Source organism: Embiotoca jacksoni, unplaced genomic scaffold (genome assembly GCF_022577435.1).
Source record: "Embiotoca jacksoni isolate LCO1_2020_lvr unplaced genomic scaffold, fEmbJac1.0.p SCAF_4, whole genome shotgun sequence".
NCBI lineage: Eukaryota > Metazoa > Chordata > Actinopteri > Embiotocidae > Embiotoca > Embiotoca jacksoni.
Window position 1 is genome coordinate 23,523,727 of NW_027185392.1, and position 22,277 is coordinate 23,546,003.

Here is a 22,277-nt window from a genome sequence, read left to right on the forward strand (position 1 = left end):
TGTTTGTCTCTCAGGTTGTGGATTTAACATGTTTGTAAAATCTGCAAAGAACCTTCTTGAGGTTCATTTGGTTGAAGTCACCAGAAAATGGTAGATTAAGGTACGGGAGACAAGAGCAGCCTCCCATTATGGATGGCCGTATGACACAACTTCCTGTATCTGTTTCATATTAAAAGCCTCCATTTCAAATTAAAAGCCCTGTGGCTCTTAATGCGCAACCCCCCCCCCCCCCCCCCCCCCCCAGACACCAGGTTTTGTTTTCTGGTTGGTGTGAAATTGTTAAGAATAATACAAAAGCAGTCCGGCAGTGTCCGAGTTTAGATGGCAGTGCAATTTAGTTTGTGTGTTTCTTATATGAAGTACAATAAATGAAAAAATGAGGTAACTTTGTTTTTATTTTGAGCTCCATTGGTAAGCAGTATTTGAACCCATTTCTGTTCAAGTTCATTGTGAACAAGGGGTACAGCTAATGTTCAAATGGGACCTGACACTGTAAGCACTGTATTTAAATCTGACCAGAGAGCAGCTAATTCAAAACAATAAATAAAACCACATAATGCTTCTCCCCTCTGTTTATTCAGGGAAATCCCACCTCTGCATAAGATGAATTTGGGATTCATGCAATTTAGTTTAATAGATTCATGATGTAATGATTCCCTGAGTCTTATTTTTGTATGAAAACAACAACTGCATGTTGCCTGGACAGTAAAAAGGTCTTAAGTATTAGATCTTTCAGATCTGGGAAGCAGAATTTATTGATTGTGTTCATGTTTGCGCATCATGTTGCATTCATGTAAACACAAAGTCTGCTCCCTGATTTCCGTGGTTCTGAAATCTGTAGTTTATGTGGAGCGATACTCATTCTGAACTTGTTCATCTTGCATTAGTGAGAAGGATACTAAGGAGAGGAGTTTTATTGGGTCTAGCCCGAAGTCAGGTTGGCCAACCAGCTCCCTCAGCCAACCTCTACTTCCTCTGCTTGGCCTCCCCCCGGGGACTGGGGCCCACTTTAGTCCAGGTGGTCTAAGAATCTCCTGTGCTACTGTTTTTGAGTTGAAAGGGTGTTTTGTGCAGTCGAGACTGATCTGAGAAAGTTCTTGGCAGGTGCAGTCAATGTTGGTTTCTTTGACTGATGAGACGATGGAATATTAATAACAGCAAAAGTGACCTGTGAGAGGAGCCATCTGTGAACGCAGCCATCTCATCTCTGGTGGGGAGATTTGGAACTGGTAGTATGTGCAAGAAAACACTCGAACATCTTGAACTGGGGGAATTTTGCATCAAAAGTGGTGAAGAATTTAAGCAAGCGAGTGTCAGAGACCGTGGGACAATAATGCACAATGCTTACAAGGAGTTATTTCTGTTCAATGGGGTAATATGAGCTTCTGAGTTCTTGGGTGGAATTACTTTTACCACAGAAAAATATTACAACTATTCATATTTTTGTTGAATAAATGACTGGAAAAGCAAGTTGTTCAAGTATGCCTCCTTTAAGTCCTGGCAATGTTTCAGGGAGGATCAAATGTTTGCTTGTAAAATAGAGGACGTGAAAAAAACACTGATTTCTATTTGACATACTTTCTCTTATGACTGTACATATAAGACTACGGTGATGTCAACAGAAAAGATGCTGAAGCAGGATTATTTCACCAAAAACAGACAAGTATATAACTTTTGATATTAAAAATAAATAAATAAATGACGGCGTTTCCTGCACCAGAAAGAAACAGATTATTTCTGATCATGTTTTGCTCCACAAACAATCACAAATGATTATATCTTGGTCTCAAAGGAGCATCTGAACGACACATTCTGCTTTTTAAGATGACACGTAGGAGTAGTAGTCATCGTATCATGCTGTTTAATACTTTTAAATGCGATATCCTATATGCTTTTAATTAACAGTCACAGTAAAAATACATAAAACAAACCGGGTGTGACGCCTCATAATCTCCTCTTTTTCCTTACGGCTGCTCAGAGTTACGGGAATAAAAGTCCTTTCATCTGATTGCAAAGTCTGGTGGCAGATTAGTTCACAAATCCACTCAGCAGTCACACGCGTTTCTAACAGAAAGCAGTGTCAATGCTGCCGAAGTGCACTTCAGCAAACGGCCCCCGTTGAACAGTCATCACTAAAGTGGAGTCCTCTTGATGAGATACACGGTGCAACAGTAATGTGCAATCAGGATAATATTTGGTGGCTTTCGTGAGAAACGGCAACAACAGCGGTAAACGTGTGTCTTCCTGCGCAAACACGGATGTCTACGTGTTTTTAGCAAGTTCTACTTTACATTTGACTTTTGAATTCTAAGATTACTGCCTGAAGTTAGTCAGCTTGTCAGGAGATGTGGGTGATACTCGACCAGCTCGTTCTGTTCTTGGAGGAACGAAACCGCCAGTGAAATTTTGTGCAGACTGAAAAACATGAATTCTGTTTTACGTCTGCTTTTCTTTTGATGCAAATCACCGACATTTTTACCGTACTACAGTCTGATGGACGTGTTTCACCGTCGGTGGTGCACAAGAAGAGGAGTCAGTTGTTCTGGAGGAAAGTTGTTGAACTAATACCCTCCTCCCTTTAGTTTTCCTTCAGAGGCTTTTGTGACCACTGGTACGTCAACATTTGTGATTTCACCATGATCCTGAAACCTGAGCAGAAAGAGAACATCTAATTTAGTGTTTCTGTGAAACTCTGCAAAACTAATGTCACCAATGACACAGAAACAGAGCGGCCTCCACATCTTCGTGCCTCTCACCTCTCTGAGGTTTCTGATCTTAAATGCTCTTATTTTTGATAATAGGGTTATATTGTGAGTTAATGACTGTGTTTTTGTCTTTTATATTCAAGTATAAAAGTCAGTTTTGAGAGCAAATTCCTCACAAGTACATAAAAATCAAGTTTGTAAGTAAAAACAATTTTTTTTTTTTAGTTTTGGTAACAGAATTTAAAAACAGCCTCTTTGTCGCGTCACCAAAAGCTCTGATTGTGAATCGACCTCTTTGGTTGTGAGTCAGAAACTTTTGGTTGAATTGGATGTTTCGGCGGGTATGAGACTGACGGAGGAGAGTTTCTATTGGTGGGATTGACTGGGAGCAGCAGCCTGGTTACATCCACACTATACGAGTACACCTGGCTCATCAGGAGAGGATCGCGTGTTGAACTACGCTGAAGTCAGTCCACATTATTTTGCTCTCTTCTACTGAAACGCTTTTAAAAGTATCAGCATGATTTTCACGATGTTATGTCTGTTATTTATGGCTTTAATCTCTTTCTCTATTTAAGAACGATTTGGATGGGTGTGAGCTCGACTTGAAGCCCCTCTGTGGGCTAACGATACACACACTTTGTTAGCTGTGATTAGCCACTCATGTGTAACACATTGTAAATGAAATCCAGTTTTCATGGCAGTGGAAGTTGACAAAGTTACAACTGTGATGTCACAAGTTGCGGAGATTCCTTCAGTAACATGCAACGCTAATTTTCTACCTGTTTCCTGACAGGCTTGTACTGACATGTTAGGAAACAGTGTGTGTCAGTGTTCAGGCTGAAGTGAGACTGACAACATAAAATATCACCAAAGTGAAAGTCATGCTGCTACATTTAAAAACACTTCAATATGAAAAGATTAGATCAACACACAGTCCTCTCCTGTTAAGTGATTAAGCTGGGAGTAGAGAAGTGTGTGTGTGTGTGTGTGTGTGTGTGTGTGTGTGTGTGTGTGTGTAACACAGACTGGATATTAAAGTGTTCGCAGCTTCCGGGTCTGTAAAATGGTTCTGATCCAGAAGTGTCTTCAGCTGCAATACCAGCGAGTGCCACTAGAGGTCGGCTCCAAAAAGCCTCCGGCTCCATAGACTCCCATTCAACTTCTCTCATCAAATCCAAAGTGAATAAAATGTGTCCATCAGTTATCTCGGTGTTGTTAGCTAAAGTCACTCCTTCTTGTTAGTTTTCTGGAGGTCCATCTGAAAATAATCCCTCATTCATTGGAAAAGAAGATTCAAGAAGACCTGTTTTTGGGGGCGTGTCTGTTTGATTGACAGGCCTGTGGTGCAGTCAGGTTACAGCTATCGGTGGGCGGGACGTAGTATCGTCAGGTTTCCAATCAGATCGGTCAGATCCACCGCTGGCTCCTCCCCCAGCTCGTCCAAATATGGTCACTTCCTGCTCCAAACTCTTGATTCATGTCAAACGCACCAATAGAACCTTTTGTCTCCTCAATCGGTCTTGGTCTCGCCCCATTACATCCAATTCAACTTGGAACCAAAAATTTTGGACTCGCAACCAAATAGGTCTAAATCACAATCAAATGTTTTTTGAGGCTGTTTTCATAAACACGATTCTGACATCTGTGACAAAAAACAACCAAACTGTTGGTTATAATTTAGTTGAAAAGATCTTCTCAGTTCATATATTTTTACATACAAACTTGATTTTTGATTTGCTGTGTGAGAAATCTGCTCTTTAATACTTTCATAAAAAAACAACAACCTCAAAACAACCTTCATAGGTTCATTGGATTAGAATCACTGACTCCACCTTAAAAGAACAGAAGAGAGTACGAGATAATGTTATTTTACCGTCTGTCACTATGTGTGTGCTGCTGATCATATCTTTAGTTTTCCAGGCAGTGATCTTGTGTGTGTTTGTACGAGTGTAAGCTGGTTAGTGTTCAGTGCTGGTTTACTTCACCTCTCCAACAGCGGAGGCTTCACAGCTATCAAAAGAGGAAAACAACCGAGCTGCAGGCTGGTGGGAATCAAATGTTTCTCATTATTATGCAAATATTATTTTGGATCCATGACTTATGATTTTCATTGCAGTAATTTGTCATTTTCCGACGAACACATCGGCATACCTCGGCAGCAAAACACAGCATCACAGACCCGTTATTTCCTAGTTGAGTAAAGATGTTTGTATTCCAGGGAACATGTTGGTGTTTCTATTTAACCTCCTGAATCCAGTCACTGAATAAATACTTTTGTATACGCAGGTACTGCATCTTTTCATCATATCCTCTTACGGTCACTGCTGTGCCTCCGGTGGGCGTCTCTCTGAGCACCGAGGCATCTCACCCCCTCCAGCAGCATGGGGGTGCCGTGATGTGGGTCTGAGAAGGAGGAGGCAGATAGAGGGAGAAAAACAAAGTGTGTTCATCAGACTGAGGCTCACTCCTGGTGTTAGACGTTACACTCATAGACTGTAAAAGTGGACGTAGTTTCCAGGTCTGAAAAATGAGTCAGAATGCAGATTGAAACATGATGGCTTTTGATGAACCACAACACAATGCAAGGAGGACTTTTCAGAGCTGCCCATGAAATGAAACGGAGAATAGATCCATTCACGGTTCGGTCTCTGGCTCCTTTGTATGAGGGCCATCTGATTTAGCTGTGAGACAAAGTTGTGAGGCTCTTCGATATCCAGCCAGTTTGACAGATGGTGTGCGACCAACCTGTTTGGCAGAATAACACAAACAGTGGGAAAGTAGGGTGGAAGTATATTCATGTAATTTCCTGTTCTGTCTGCTGCCAACCACGACACACAATTTGTGCAAAATTTCACTTGTAGAGCAGCACATGTGGGTGGCTTTAGTGTGTGTGTGTGTGTGTGTGTGTGTGTGTGTGTGTGTGTGTGTGTGTGTGTGTGTGTGTGTGTGTGTGTGTGTGTGTGTGTGTGTGTGTGTTCAAACACTCACCGATCACCCGGGCCTGGAATCGGACCTTCAGGCTGCGGTCTTTCCTCCCTCTGGTCACCAGAGTGATCTCCTCCTGCAGCACCCCCTCCTGGTGAGTTCTGTACTCGCACGCCACCTTCACTCCTCCTGAAGAGACACACATCTGTTCGTTAATTTAAAAATGCTGAGAGTTTGGACGGACAGAGAGGACAGAAGGAAGTGATGCTGCAGGACAGATGAACGAGGAGAGAGGATGAGAGAGTCACAGCGCTGCTTCAGTCACTGTGTGACGTCATCAGACAGATGAAGTGCTGTCTCAGTGTTTTCTACTGCTGCTCCAGGTGCACTTTAATATGTTATTGTTCGGCGCTCGTTCAGCTCTGCATTACAACAGCGTCCGTCTCCCGAGCTGCATGTGATGCATTATGAAGTCGGACATCCCACCTCTGCTCCACCAGCTTCTAGAACTTACAGGGCTTCTCCATTTTTTATGCATTTTTAAGCTGAAAATGTTTTCTATTGCTCTACATAATAAAAAACATATCAACCATCTTCAATGTTGCAGTGCAGTTGAGGCTGCAGAAGGAGCAGTCTCCAAACTTATCGATTCACCGTCGTATGAAATATTAGTGTTTTACTGTACTGGAATCTTTTGTCACTTATCGGTTAACAGATGCTGATCTACCTTTAAAACAAAGTCCTGGATCAACTGAAGTTTGGAGATGAAATGTCAGAGGGAAAAAACAAAAGAAGCCTTTAGAAAGAGCTGTCTGGCAACCAGACATGTTTCTACTAAATTTGTACCAATTCACGTAATAATTGTTGAGATATTTCAAGAAAGAAATTTAAGCTGCTGTTGCTGTTGAAGAGTCAGAGGATTACCAGCATTAGAACTCATCTCTGCCTCACAGCTGTCAAGACGTTGAAAAGACAACGACAGCAGCATCAGGCTGCTGGAGAAAGAGTCAGCGGGTCAGATCAGGCTTCATCTTATGGGGACAATGAATTCCTTTTTAGCAAATCATGTGGTTCAACACAGATTTCATCTTTAGTTATAGGTTTTCCAGTTCCAGTAAATTGGCCCACCATCGATCAGTCCAGTAATCTGACTGTAAAACCTGCATCTGTTACCAGAACTGAGACGAGTCGAGGAGAGTCTGAAAGCCCGGCGGGCAGCTCAAGTATCCCTTTGTGTGTTTGTGTGTGTGTGTGTGTGTGTGTGTGTTGTGTGTGTGTGTGTGTGTGTGTGTGTGTGTGTGTGTGTGTGTGTGTGTGTGTGTGTGTGTGTGTGTGTGTGTGTGTGTGTGTGTGTGTGTGTTGTAATCAGAGATTTTATACTAATGCAGTCTCTTGGTGAGTGTCTACTGACAGCAGACTTCACCTCTGTGACCTCCACTGGCTTGATGTGAAAAGACTTCACAGAAAATAGTAAATATTGATAAAAGGAGCCAATCAGAGTCACATTGCAGACAGCCGGACATATCAACATATCACTTCCTGCAGTTTTAATTTAGATTGTGTTGCATGTGATTTGCTAAAGATAATAAGCAGTTTCATAGTTTAATTACAGTATGCTTGATAAGGACAATTAACTAGCGTGGTCAGCCCTGGTTCCTGATTGGTTGAAATGTAAACGTGCAACATGTTGCATGTGCTCGTCACGCAGGTTGTTGAAGCCATGAGGCCTTGAGAGCTCACGAGTCCATTTGGATTAAGACTTTTACCTGCTTACATCTGTGCCTTCAGACAATCTGCTGACTCATTCAGTACTTTGGTCCAGAGCGAGCAGCAACCTATCGTGGTGTTCTTCTGTCTCTTCACGTGATCCCAGAGTGACTCCAGGATAGCGAGGTGTGCTGATGCCTGCACTTACCCTCCAGCATGGAGTTAATGTGGTGGACCCGGAGGTTGGGGGACCTCCGAGTCGGAGACGAGGAGGGAAGACAGGACAGCTCTTTGCCCAGCGTGGGGACATCTGGGATGGTGAAGACAATCTCATAACAGTGGTGGCTCTTCAGGAAACCAGCCTGCAGAGAGAGCAAATAAAGAGCGCTCACATTTTCAAGGTTCATGGTTGTTGTGCAGTTCTGTACGGTGGCCCTGAGGGTCCATCCGTAAAAACATTTCACAAACCACAAAGAAATTTCACCAAACACAAAAAAATATCAGAAAACACAAAAATGTTTCACTGAACACAAAAAAATTACACAAACCAATAAGGTAGATCTGGGCGATATGTTGAGTTTTGACGATATACCGATATTTTTTCAATGGAGATGTGTAATATGACTATCGTTTATATTGATTTTTTAATTTTTTTTTTACAATGGACAGGCTACAGTTGGTTATTTGAAATGCTGCAGCACTTGTGTTTGTGCTCGGCGAAGCTGTTAGAAGAGTGTGACGACTTCATATAAGACACACCGAGCAGCACATGAAGGGAAAGAAGCCGTCGCTCGCTGCTCAGCTAAAGTAACCAGCAGATAAAAAAACAACTGAGGGATCAGAGAGAAAGTGGCGGACAGAAGCAGAGAGCTGTGAGCGCGTGAGCAGAACTAGTGTTCGTCTAAATGTACAGCAGATAACGAACTCCTATCACAAAGAATATAGATCAATATAACTGAACTGGGCGAGCAGCAACACCGGAAACCGAAAATAAGACGACACACTTACTGCAGCACGTCAGTCTGTTGTTGGAAAAAACTGAAGGAGCATCTCAGAGAAAGATCTTATTTTTAAACAGGCTACTGATTTCACATCATCTTTCATTTACATGTTTTAGCAGCGGTACGGGGAAGGAAACCTTTCTTTTTCTTTGTATTTGATTCTGATCACACTGTGTTGATGAAAGTGCTCGAGGCATTTCACATTCTGCTTTGACCTACTAATGAATGTTAGTAAAAAAAATATGGAGATGTATATCATATGTCGCCATTCAGCCAAACTATATCTGGATATATTCTTCTTAATAAATAAATAACTCGGGTTTTTCTCTATTAAGGACATATTTTGTACTTTGAAAAAGACCAGTTCAAAGAAATTATACAGAAATATTGCCGTGACATTCACATCCATGAGGAGTGTATTTAAACTTCTGGTGGCAACTGGAAATCAATATCGAAATTAAATACAAAAAACAATATGTTTAAAACTTCTAAAATAATTAGAACCACTCATTAACTATGTAAGAAAATATCAAAAGATGAAATCCTTTCTGACACAATTAGTACAAAAAAGAAAATAATATCCAGCAGTCTTTAAATCACTAATACTTTCCATATATCGCCCGAGAGGTCCATATATCGGCCAACACGTGTAGTTTGTGATTGGACAGAACTCAAGTCAATCCGCTCGCACGATCCCGACATTGAGCCTCCGACGATGCTGCTTCTGGTCCGAGCCTCGACCACGTCCGCCCGGAGAGATGCTGAGATCGTGAAGTGGCTGATGAGATGTCACTTCAGGAGCAGCGGTCCACCAATCCCCTCGGTGTGTCACTGCCGTGTACCGATCACTGGTGGCGTGTCACTCCTGTTCCAGCGCTGCATACGATGTGGCCAAAGCTAATATTAGGAAACAGCTAAAGTTGTCTCAGCCACACCCTGACGTGTCAATAATATCTCTACTGCTACGAGGATGGCAACCAGACACTCACACAAACCTGCAGACTGTTTATGGTGAATAACAAATGTGATGCCATTCATATGTCTGGTTAGCGTTCCTGTCATGGCCGGTTGATTTGATCACATCGTATCTGGAACCAGAGACACAGCAGCGATCGGTACACGGCAGCAGCACTCTGCTGGACTGGATCCAGTGTTCTGTCTCCGAGCACAAACAACATGTGTTGTTGTTCTTCCCTTCCCAGTCTGTGAAATGTTTTTGTGTTCTGTGAAATGTCGAAGGTTTCTTTCTGTTCAGAGGGAGTTTTCCTTCCTTCTGTTGGAGGTTTTTCTCCCTTAAAGAGGCGTTTTTCCCTCCTAGTTTATGTGGGAATTGTTGAATTGTTGAATGGTTGGGTTTCTCTGTATGATGCTGTAAAGTTCTGCTGTAAAAACTTGAATATGTGTGAAGTGCCATGAAATAACCTGTGTTGTGATTTAGGATGATATAAATAAAATTGAATTGAATTGAAATGTTTTTGCGTCTAATAGTCCGTTTTAAACACTCAAAAAAGGTAAAAACGCTTCGTATAAACGCCGTCAGGATGAGGAGGCCCAAACACGTCAAACTTCAGAGAGCTGGTTTAAATCTTTTCACAAACCGTTCAAAAGAAAGATTGTAAACTGTGAAACTGCGGTTGATTAAACGCGAGTGTTTCTCCTCCACTTCCAAAAAATGTCAGCTTCCAAGCAGAACTGGACCAAAGCTGAGTTGGTTTTTGAGGCAACCTCTTAAAGAGCTGAACGTTATTGATCACACTGCTGCTTAATGAAGAGAAACACAATAAAGGCAAAGACGGACGACACATGCATCCATAAATAGCCCTGAACACCAGGGAGTAGTTGAATCGTCGGGTGCTGTATTAATGTTATTCATATGTTAAATGCCCTGAGATCATTTATGTTGTGATTTGCTGCATAAATTAAGTGGAATTGAATAAATTGAATTAATTACACACATACTCACACACACTGACGCACCTTGACCAAGTAGCTGCCGTCCTTCTCCAGGATCGCCACGAGAGTGGAGATGTTCGACTGGTCGTCTCTCCGCGTGGGGGAGCCGGGGAGCTGGTCGTCGTCAGGGAAACGCACCCCACCTGCTTTGGAGGTGGAGCCTGGTGGTGAAAAACAAGAACACGCGTAAAATGTGTATCAACCAAAGCAAGCATGGAAATGTAAAGAAATAAAGAGCAATATGTTAATAAATGAAGACAGCAGGGCAGATGTGAGAGAACAGAAACATCTGGATGAATGATCTTCCTGCAGGACAACACCGCTGCAGTGTTAACATGTCGGACTGATGTGGTAAAGGCCGGTCCGATACACATCAAAAACACTTATTATAACACCTTTGATGTACAACTGGGATCTCTGAAAACATCTGAATAAAAGCAGCATCGTTAGCCGTCACCAGAAGTCCAATACGGGGAGGCAGCAGCATGTTACATCACAGCACACACACACACACACACACACACACACACACACACACACACACACACACACACACACACACACACACACACACAGAGACACGGGGCTCTGAGGACAGCGTGTGAAGGAGGAGCCATCAAATGCTGAGATGGTAGAAAATCTTCTTTTGTTCTGTTTGTGAAGCAGAATGCAGAGTAGGAAACGACAGCAGGACACACACCAGATGGAAGGCCAGGACACCACCCAGACAAGTGATGCCCTCTCTCACACACACACACACACACACACACACACACACACACACACACACACACACACACTAAAACAAGCAGTGTCACGCTTACCTTTTCTTCCGGTTGCCATGGTAACGTGCTTAGGATTTGGGTAGCGAAACACAATACCTGAGCGATGTCATCACTGACCTCCTGTGAGTGGGGACAGAAAGGGGAACAGAGAGGCAGCTGGTCAGGTCTTAGCTTCAGCTCTGTGTTGTTATATATAAATATTTTTGTGTTCCAGGGTTTGTTCGAGCGTTTGACATTTGGACACCGAGTCACCAGTTTAATCCACCAGACTGCAGGATAAATGTGGGGAAGGAAAGCTCACTCACAACCAGCCCAACTCAAGGATGGGCAATTAATCAATATTATATAATATCATGACATGACACGAGATCATCATTTTAATCATTTTGGATATTGCAATATCGTTTTATGGCATTAAGTGTTTTCTTTTCCTGGTTTTAAAGGCTTCTTACAATCAAGTGATGTAATTAGGAAATAGTGGAAACGTAGCCTGGCTAACAGCTTCACTTTTCCTCTCTGTGAATCCAGTCAGGTCACTGGCCTCGTGTTAGTGTTTGCACAGACACTCTGAAGGGCCGACCAAAACCACGTATGTCCCGCCCCTCCTTTACTGTGATTGGACGGCTGGTTACAGTAACTAGCGCAACTCTGTGACCGGAAAAAAACACTGAATGTCCTTCATACAACCAGTAGCTCCGCCCCCAGAGATCTGATTGGTCAACTGAACATCTGGAACAAATCATCATGACATCACATCCTGCTCATCACTACAAATATCCCTCCACCTCCTCAATGGAATATAGAATTAGAACTGAGTTTCATATAACATGTAATATAATGTAGTTTCTACTTGTTCTAGTTCTATTAAATGACCCATTTGGTGAAGTCGGGTCTCTTTTGGTCCTTTTTGGTCGCTCCGAGCACCCGTACCGTAACACCACGGATAGTCACGCACTTACAATCCTAGCGGCGGCTAGCTGGACCGGTTTGGTTTGAACACATGACACGGAGCTAAAATGTTAAAAACACATGAGAACGTGGATATCTTTGTTCATTAGATATCTTTGTTCATCAGATATCTTTGTTCATTAGATATCTTTGTTCATCAGATATCTTTGTTCACCAGATATCTTTGTTCATCAGATATCTTTGTTCATCAGATATCTTTGTTCATCAGATATCTTTGTTCATCAGATATCTTTGTTCCAACCAGACTGAGCTAGCTGATCAGTTTAGTGTTTCTATGTTCTGTATTTATTCAGTTTGTTCAGTATTTCAGATTAGAAATCCTCTCCGTTGCTAGGTGGTTGCTAAGGGTCAGACTACTTCCTGGAGTAGTAAACATTACATACGTAAGAGTAAGAATACTAAGTAAGTAAGAGTCTACTGATTGTTTTCCAGTTGTTAGTCATACCCCATGTGTTGCCATGGAAATGAAGATCACACAAACAAAAAGTTTTATACTTTGAGAGTGAATTGCTCCACAATATGAACACATGTAGATTACATGTTTTATTTAGTTGGTAACTTGTATAATCGTAGTATTGCACTCGAGGGTGATGCTGACGGCATCACTGTCGTGCCAATAATGACCTTGAAGCACAGCCTCTGATGTCAGATCTCCCAGAGATGGTGGACCAAAGAAAAAAAGCTTTTCTGGCTGACGCTGCGAAGTGTTCTGAGATCATGGATTTATTGAGTCGGTCTGCAGGTGATGACGAGGACGGGGGACGAAGAGGAGGCGCCATGAAGCAGGGGCTGAGCCCCGCTATAAAAATGATTTGTTAAATACTTCTTCATGATAAACATGCTGTATGTGTTCGCCTGCACAATGTTAATCATAAACACAATCAAGAGGTCGATCAATAATGTCAGTCCAAATTATGACTGTGTCAGCATTTTTATCAAACAGCTGACAGTCAGACGGGAACAGGTTTGACGAAGTCTTTTCAGGGACCTTTATGGACACATGTGTCACTCTGGTTAAATGTTTTGCAATATTTTTCAATAATTATGAAATCAAATTAAATCTCAGGTGATCATCAGATTAATCCATTTTCAAATTTGTGCTTTCTGTACACAAACATAAGGAGGAAAATTAGTTACTTTTTTTTTTTTTTTTACATATTAGCCCAAAAACAATACAAATGAACGGATTTTTTTTTTTTTTTTAATAATGATTTGATGATTGACAAACCTGTAATGTCAGTTTGAGTTTGGAGAATCAGTTCGTGGCAACAAATTTCCAGGATGCTTTTTGCTGCTTATAATTCAGCCAAATTCATTTTCCCAAATGTAAACAAATATGAGCTAACATGTGGTGACTGAAGGGAAGTCTTTTTAGGTTTGATCTTCCAATAAGGACAGAAACAAAAAGCCTTCCACCGATGTTCAGTCTTACAGTCATCTGGTTAAACCAGGTCGTCCCTCTGCTTCGGTCCTCTCAGCACTTCAACCTTTTAATTACAGGATCTTTTGTCATCATAAGATCATCAAGTCATAATTACAAGATAAAGGTTTTTCTTTTATACATTTTGTAAATGCGTACTTTTCTTTTCTGTCACTGCAAACTTAACATCTTCAGATGTGATGTGTAAAAAACACATTTTACACATTCACCTTGAACTGTGTTAAATTTGGATTCACTCCAAATAATTGATATTTAATCTATTTGTCTTGCAGTGCTTCAGAAATGATTGACATGCTTCTGTAGATGCAACAGAACAATGACGACAACGAAGAAAAGAAAAGGAAACGGGCATTTTCTGAGACACTGCATGCAGGGATGTTGAATTTACACCGTGACGGACCACAAACATTGACTCCTTTAGATTTTAGTGAGGCTGATGTCTCGTGTCTGTGAGCGGAGAGAGGACAACACCCCTCCGGGACATGAAGGGAGCGTCCTCAGCATCACTGTCCTACATGTCTGAAACACACCACGTTTTGCGACAGCGCTGTGTCCCCGCTGGTCCGCACGCACTCCGAACCGCACAACACATCCACGCCCCATCCACTTCGCATCCTGCAGCAGCCCTGCTGGTCTCCGCCGCGGAGACGCAGATTTAATCCACGGAAATCAAGAAATCAATCTCAGAAAACACGTACCGCTTAGTTCGGATGTCCGCGTGCAGCGTCTCTTCTACGCCCGTGACATGTCGTTATCCCCCTCTGAGCACCGACTCTGGCATCTGTCCTCGTGAGGCTGGCACACCGATGAGCTGTTCAGACACAGATGCTCACTTGTTCCGTGCGCGTGGAAGCGGGCCCAGTCAGCGGGCGCGCGCGTGGCGTCTGCGTCCCTGTTGCTCGCAGCTCATGTCTGTGGGATCACACGAGCCCACGAGCTCATGTCTGTGGGATCACACGAGCTCATGTCTGTGGGATCACACGAGCCCACGAGCTCATGTCTGTGGGATCACACGAGCTCATGTCTGTGGGATCACATGAGCTCATGTCTGTGGGATCACACGAGGACTGCGTGGAGACCATTTCCTGCCAAAACTTGATCACACAGAATAATTTACAATTATTACCCTTCAATTGACAAACAAACACACCATTGACAAACTCTGTTTGCACTAAATTAAATTAGCAATCTGTTATTTTTTTAAACAATATTTCAAAAATAGAATTAAACAAATTATTAATACATTGGGGGAAAAAAACAGTTTACACTCTTCTCTTTATTTCTCTTTTCTGTTACAGTGTGGATGACGCTGCTCTTATCCACCTCATGAAAATCACAATTTATTTAGATTTTATTTAAACTAACGTGACCGGAAGTCACTCTGGAAAATATTGTGAGTATTTAGATTTTTGCTTAAGTAAAATACTACAAATACACTGTAAAAAGTTACAAGAAAAAGCTACGTATAAAAGTCATGCATTGAAAGTAAATACTAAAATTACTTTTAGTATTACTGTAAAAGACATAAGGGATTGGATGACCAAAAACTTCTAAACTCAGACAAAACAGAAGTTCTTGTACTTGGTCCTAAACACCTCAGAAACTCTTTCTCTAATTACTTAGTTACTCTAGATCAGGGGTCTTCAACATTTTTCAGGCCGAGGACCCCCAAACTGATAGAGAGTTGGAGCAGGGACCCCCTACTATATATAGTGTGCAAAATATATACTTTTTTATATATATATATATTAAACTGGAGGAGTGCAGGAGGCTGGGAGGGACAGGTCCGGGCTTGGAGGGACAGGTCCGGGCTTGGAGGAACAGGTCCAGGCTTGGAGGGACAGGTCCAGGCTTGGAGGGACAGGTCCAGGCTTGGAGGAACAGGTCCAGGCTTGGAGGAACAGGTCCAGGCTTGGAGGGACAGGTCCAGGCTAGTCTTCCGCTGTGAGTGAACTGGTGTCCAGCTTCAGAGAGCTCCTATGTGTTGCTGAATGTGTGCATTTCTGACTGAAATATAACATCTTCTGCCTCCATTTATCCATTCGCTACAATATGTTGGATTCATTTTAATGTGTATTTAAAGACGTTTAAACTTGTGGAAAAAAAAAATTCTAAGAAAAATGTTCTAATCAACCAAAAATGTCACAGAGAGTTCTGCTCTAGATGACGTTGTCTTGGCCTCCAGCAACACTGTGAGGAACCTTGGAGTCATCTTTGATGAAGCAAATCTCCAGAACTGCCTTCTTTCATCTACGTAATATTAATAAAATCAGGAAAATCCTTCCTCAGCATGTTGTTATAGACTGAGATTGCTGGGGGACCTCGTTATGCACTGAGCTTCTTTCCTTTCACTCTTTAACTCTCTACAACTCATATCTCACCTTTACATCTCATTAACTTCATGCGTTTTCTCTTATTATCTGTTGTCTCCATTCAGTTCCTTCACTCGTGTAGTTTCTGTTCTTTCTTTTCCAGATGTCCCGTCATGGAGCTGCATGTCTCTGCTCTGTGATTGTCGTCTCCACCAACAGTTCTTCTCTTCTCTCTCTATGCTGTCCTTTTCTCTCCCTGCTCTCCTCTCACCCCAACCGTTGGAGGCAGATGTTCTCCACCTCTGAGCCTGGTTCTGTCAGCAGAAGCTCTGCCCACCTCTGAGCCTGGTTCTGTCAGTTTTTTCTCCCTTAAAGAGGAGTTTTTCTCTGCCAGTTTATGTGGGAATTGTTGAATTGTTGGGTTTCTCTGTATAATATTGTAAAGTTCTGCTGTAAGGACTTTAAATGTTTAAAATGAAATAACCTGTGTTGTGATTTGGGGCGATATAAATATAGTTGAATTGAATTGAAATGTTTTTGAGTCTAATAGTCCATTTTAAAAACTCAAAAAAGGTATGAATTAATTAAAGTCTGTCTCTATGAATGTCTTTTTGTGTCTTTATTGTGCAAGCAAAGAAAACAGTTATGAGAGCAAATTTCTCACATTGGAATCAAGAATCTAATTTGCAAGTAAAAATAAATGAACTGAGAATAAAATCATTTGAATTGCAAAAACATTTGCTCTCAGTTTTGTTCGTTTTGGTCACAGAATTCAAAATTTTGCTTATAAAACTAAACTTTTTGGTTGCAAATCAAAAAACCTTTTTTTATTTACAGCAAATTTGTTTGAAATGCAAATATTTGTATTCTAAGTTCATATATTTTTACTTACACATTTGATTTTTGATTTCCGTTTGAGAAATTTACTTGCATAATAAAGACACAAAAAAGACATTGATTAAACCTCTGCAAACAAATGACATCTTTTTTTGTTTTATCCCTGATGATATGGAAAACCCTTTGTTTCCTGAGGTAGGCCGAGAGGCGACTTGTGAAACCCCGACTGTCTGAATCTGTGGTTTTGACACCGTCACTGCAGTTCTTGCTGTTCAGCTGTTGTGTTAAATCTGCAGTTTAACCGTTAACAGTAAGAATTTCCTGTTTGTCAAGTGTTTCCTCCAACATGGTGCTTTGTATGGAAGACAAGTCTGACTTGTCAGGAGGTAATAATGGAAATAAATCAGTAGAAAAACCTAACAAGGTAAAAGAAAGAGACTGAATCATCAATTACCACAATTTACCTTCAATAAACAGTTATACAAATAAAAAACTACTATCAGTCATCATCAGGTTTCATAATCATGCCCTGAGTACCATTTCAGACACCCCTAAAGTGGACCATACCATTTAGATTCTCACAGTCTAATAATGACAACCTGATTTTATTTTGGAGCCAAGACAAAAACATTTTTATTCCATGGTGTCACTTCATATTGGAAAAATACCACCATGCTATAAAACAGAAATTTATAATAAAAGTTCCTGTTTCCATCAAACCCTTTCAGAAAGGTAAAACTATATTATATCAAAGATTTGTAACAATTTGTTTTTTGTTATTTATTAAATACACAAATTATTTTACCCTAATTTGTTACTTTTTTCCCCTTATATTTAAATTAATTTGTTTATTATTGAAGTCTTTGAGGCTACACTCACTTATCAATGAATTAAAAACTGTCAAGTACCTTATATTTTTTCTTCATCAGAATTACAGTATAATTTCCAAACTAGGCTGGTTTGAACTTTATTTATCTACATTTCTAATCATATGGTGTCTAAATCTTTTAGTTTATTCATCATTAATGAATCACTTTTACTTGTAATGTTCCTGTGTATCAACTCTGTTACGCTCATTTTTAATTAAATCAATTAAATTAATGAAAGAAAATGATATAAATACATGACCTTCCCCCGTCATCGCCACGTGTGTTAAAAAAGCAGCACAGAAGTTTGAACAGCCATATTTGTTTATTACCAGATGATTGCACGCAGGTTTCTAGAACAGAACATGGAAATAAAGTGAGAACCGTGTTTAACATGAGAAATGACGGGATGAAATTTATCCTGAGAGTTTCCATCCCGCTGCCTTTCGCTCCAAAGCACATACACACACAGTGTGTGGAATGATCTGCACAATAAATAGTCGTACCTGCTTCACATGCCACGTCATGAGTTACAACGGTGTCGTCAAAATGCACACATGTACACACGCAACATACGTGTGAGGGGGAGGAGAAGTCATAGAATGAAAGGTGTGAGCCAGAAGCGAACCCGCGCACACACACACACGCTCACACACGCATTTATATATATATATATATATATATATATATATATATATATATATATATAAAACAACATTAGCACAGATAAATTAAAATAATTAATTTAAATTAAATTAAATACCATCTAGTAAAAGCCTGGTGTTTTACTGCAAAGTGCTCCAAAATGAAGTGCAAAAATAAAAGAATTTACTTGAAACACCCGGCAGGTCTCTCTTCTTTAAAATCCCTCAAAGCGACAGATATCAGTCACACACACACACACACACACACACACACACACACACACACACACACACACACACACACACACACCAACTGCTATAAAAAATGTAGGAAGTCAATGGTCTTTATCATTTTATAAATATTCGCGCTGCAGCTACCGTTAATCAGTTCAACAGAATCAGAAACATCTGGCTGAGCAGCTGCAGCTGGCGGAGGTGAACCTTCACATCAGGGTGTCCAGGACACGTGTTCACCGTGCAGCGCAGCAGCGTTTCCAGCAGAGCTGCCATGCAAAGCAAAAGATTTTATAATTTCTTCCAAACTTCCTCCGTAAAAGGAGACAAAGTGAAGTACAAAAGTCATGTTCGTCCGCGTCGCCACGTCCTGTACATCTGAAACAATCCTCCTCCTGAAGGTTTGGACATCATTTCTATTCGTTACGGTACCGTTGTAACGAAGCCAGGAGATGAGTTTGGGTCGTGATCTTCCTGTGAGCCGAGAACTGGTAGAAATGATGTCAGTAACTCTGACCTGAAGCAGAAGGATTGTTCAGGTGATCGGAGCCACGTGACAGCAGACTGAGAGCAGCGCTGCAGCTGCAGGTTGGGTTTGATTCAGTGCATCAGACGAGCTGCTCTGTTCGGATCAGCGCCGGTCCGGAGGCAGCAGTGTGTTACTACCTTTAACAAACTCTGACTTCACGGTCAGAGTGAACTGTTGTGTTTAATCCTCACGACGGCGCTGACCCACGTTTCCCTGCACCGGCCGGGTCAGTGCTGGATCAGTATCGGTGCTTCTACTTCTGTCCTGTTGCATTCAGTGCTGGTGCATGTCACAAGTTCAAAACCAAACCCGCTGTGAGCGAGCTTACGACTGGGCCTCCGGCAGGGACCGGCCCGGCTCGCAGGGCCCCGAGGGCCCGGCCACTACGACTCCGTTTGTGCTGCGACACAGCAGAGTTCTGGTTGCGGCGGCGGACGTAGTAGACGAGGAAGCGCTGCCACCGGTTATGGTACCGTTGAGGTTCCGGTAGGGCCGTTGCCGCGGTAATGAAGACCTTCTCAGGGAGGCAGGCACAGCAGGTGAACCGCGGAGGCACAACGAGGGGAAACTCAGACCCATGAGACAGCAGCCGGGACAGGAAATGACCTCATCCTGCTCAGAGGGGCCGCCGGGGTCAGAGGACACAACCTGGGCTCCGCTGTAACCGTTAGAGCGGCCGGCTCCGCCCCACTGCACCTGCTGACCAATCACGAGGGGGGAGCCGTTGTTGTTGTCCAGTCGCGGCAGAGGAGGCAGAGAGGGCGGTCCGTTGGAGACGGGAAGTCGCCAGCCGTTGGTCCGTAAGGAGGAGCAGGACGTGGAGGTGAGCAGCGGTGTTCCGGGTGTGGAGTTCAGAGCGCCCTCTGCTGGTTCTGGAGACTTGGTGCAGTCCATTGGTTCTGTTAGACACACAGTCTCCTCTTCCTCCTCCTCCTCTTCCTCCAGCCGCTCCAGAGACGCCATCTCCACCTCAAGTGGAAGACCTGAGTCCTCTCCCCTGCCCCCCTCCTTCTTTAATGACTCTCTCCTCTCGTGTGTGTACGTGTAGTTTTCCTCCACCTCCTCCTCCACCCTCGTCTTCTTCCTCCTGTCTTCCTCCACCTCCTCCCCACTTCCTCCCTTCATCGCTGCCGCTTCCTCGTCCTTCTCCTCTTCCCTGCCCTCTGCGTATCTCGACAAAGCCACAGTCCGGCTGAGCTCGGGGGTGCAGGGCAGCGACTGGCATCTCCTCGGCGGTGCCCGCATCCCCGGCGTCCCCCTGAGGAGGTGGGGGGAGGCGCCGGGGTCGCGGAGCGCCGGCAGGGTAAAGGTCAGGGAGATGACGGACTTGCTGGGAGTGTCCAGGAGCTTACAGCGCCCCCCGTTCAGGTCCTGTCTGAGAGAGAAGGGGTTGACCCGCGGGGGGGTCCCGAGGAGAGGAGGAGTGAGGGTTGCCGGGGGCAACATGTCCGACTGGCTCCTCGCCAGGCCTTGCCGCAGCTGACTGCGGTCTCCAGGTTGACAGGGAGAGCTGCGGCGCCGGTACGGGCTGATGTCCACCGCCACGGGCTCTGAGCGAGGGGAAGGTGGGAGACGGACGTGAATGTTAAAGACCGACAAAAGGTAGAGAACGCCAACGACACATGAAACATAACAATGGTTTTTCATCATCAGTCCGTCAGGGAATTAACTAAATTAACTAAATTAACTAAATTCAAGCAATCTCTGCAATATTTGATTCAAACGATTAGAAGCTGTGCTGAAAGTATTAACGGCATAAAGTAAGTCTTTTCAGACAAAACTTGCTTTTTGTTATAATTATCTTCAATTATTCTAAAACAAAAAAAGTACCTTGAGTTTTTTTTTTTTTTTAATCTTAAAAGTTTGTTTGAAAATATAAACTACAGAGAAATATGAAGAGACATCAGACTTAAATGGATCCTGTTTAATAACCTGATGTCAAGGCCTTGAACAGGGTCCCTGTCCGTCTGTCCGTCTGTCCACCTGCCTGTCTGTCTGCCTGTCTGCCTGTCTGATGTAAAGGACACAGCACGAGGCTAACCCTGCAGAGTTCACATCAAAGATGGAGGACAGCCGAGGGCTTCAGGGTCCTGGAGTGTTTTTTGAGCCTCAAATCAACAAACATCGAAGGAAAACCATGAATTTGATCTTTTTACCGAGCGCGATGGGCTTCTTCCTCTCGTCCTCTCTGTCCATGGCCTCCAGAGTGAAGACGATGTCAGAGAACGAGGGACGCCTCTCTGCACTCATCTGAAAAAACAACCAAAAGTCCACGTGATGCATTTCAGCTGATGGACGTCAGACGTGACATCAGAGTCGTGGACGTGTGGATACTCACGTTACAGCAGGTGACAGCGAGGCTGAAGAACGCAGGCGGACAATCTCCAACCATGTTCTCAAATGCATCCACGTCCAGACCAAAGTCCTACACACACACACACACACACACACACACACACACACACACACACACACACACACACACACACACACAAATTACATGGTTTGCTGAGGTGAACAAACGTATGTCCCAACAGTGAAGCTTTACGAACGGACACACAGACGAGCTGCAGACGTACCTCCGTCCTCGGTAGGAAGTCGGGATCAGCTTCAATCCGGGCGATGATCTCACACAGGATGATGCCGAACGCAAATACATCCACCTGAGCAGAGAAGGGGAGCAACGTATCAGCGCTGAGCGCACACACACACACACACACACACACACACACACACACACACACACACACACACACACACACAGGTACAGGTACAGCTACAGGACCAAAGACAAATACTTTGGGTCGAAGCTGAGGCGGCTCCAAAAACAGTCGACTTGACAATTTTCTTGTGTGAATCATCGTCTCATTAGAGCTGAACAAATGTCCTGATTTCACAGGAAGTCCGCTGAGTGACTGAAATGGTTCATTTCCACTCGGTCTGGTACATGATGCACCTGCTCACTTGTGTCTTTAGTGTGCTTTGTTCTTCTTCTTGTGACAAAGCCACTTAAAACTGCGACATTCATCCTGCTCGTCTTTAAACTTGGTGTTTTATTTCTGGTTTTGTTAAACTCTCGTTCAAACTCTGAGTCCTGATTGGTTCACACAGCCTGTGGAGAATTTCTCAAAGCTGGAACACACATCCACATTTATGAGCAGGTGTTATAAGACTGGGAAAAACCCAGATAACCATTTTTAATGATTTACCATTGTTCTGAGAGTATCTCTAAAACCCACAAAGACTCTTCGAACTGTGTATTACACCTCTGTTTCAGATTTAAAACAAACATGGCAGCGCTCATGCTGAGGGTATTTTTTTTTTCATCTAGACGGTCAGAATCTCTTCAGAATCAAAGATTTGCTA

General features: G+C 42.9%; 2 protein-coding genes across 2 annotated transcripts in view; both read right to left on the minus strand.

Annotated features, from left to right (window-relative positions):
• Positions 1-230: 230 nt before the first annotated feature.
• LOC138209694 (adipose secreted signaling protein) lies at positions 231-14,362 on the minus strand. The gene is made up of 6 exons (XM_069168457.1): positions 14,188-14,362; positions 11,119-11,199; positions 10,319-10,455; positions 7,549-7,702; positions 5,697-5,822; positions 231-5,111 (listed from the first exon to the last, which is right to left on the minus strand). Exons 2-6 carry the CDS (start codon positions 11,135-11,137, stop codon positions 5,011-5,013), a joined length of 537 nt encoding a protein of 178 aa, XP_069024558.1. The 5' UTR covers positions 11,138-11,199; positions 14,188-14,362; the 3' UTR covers positions 231-5,010.
• Positions 14,363-17,450: 3,088 nt separating this feature from the next.
• Positions 17,451-22,277, minus strand: part of tesk1a (testis associated actin remodelling kinase 1a) — a 21,545-nt gene continuing 16,718 nt past the window's right edge. Inside the window, exons 8-11 of the mRNA XM_069167445.1 lie at positions 21,491-21,574; positions 21,250-21,336; positions 21,068-21,161; positions 17,451-20,461 (exon numbers count right to left, since the gene is read on the minus strand). Of these exons, the coding sequence (XP_069023546.1) occupies positions 19,236-20,461; positions 21,068-21,161; positions 21,250-21,336; positions 21,491-21,574 (1,491 nt within the window). The 3' untranslated portion in view covers positions 17,451-19,235. The remainder of the gene's footprint in view (positions 20,462-21,067; positions 21,162-21,249; positions 21,337-21,490; positions 21,575-22,277) is intronic.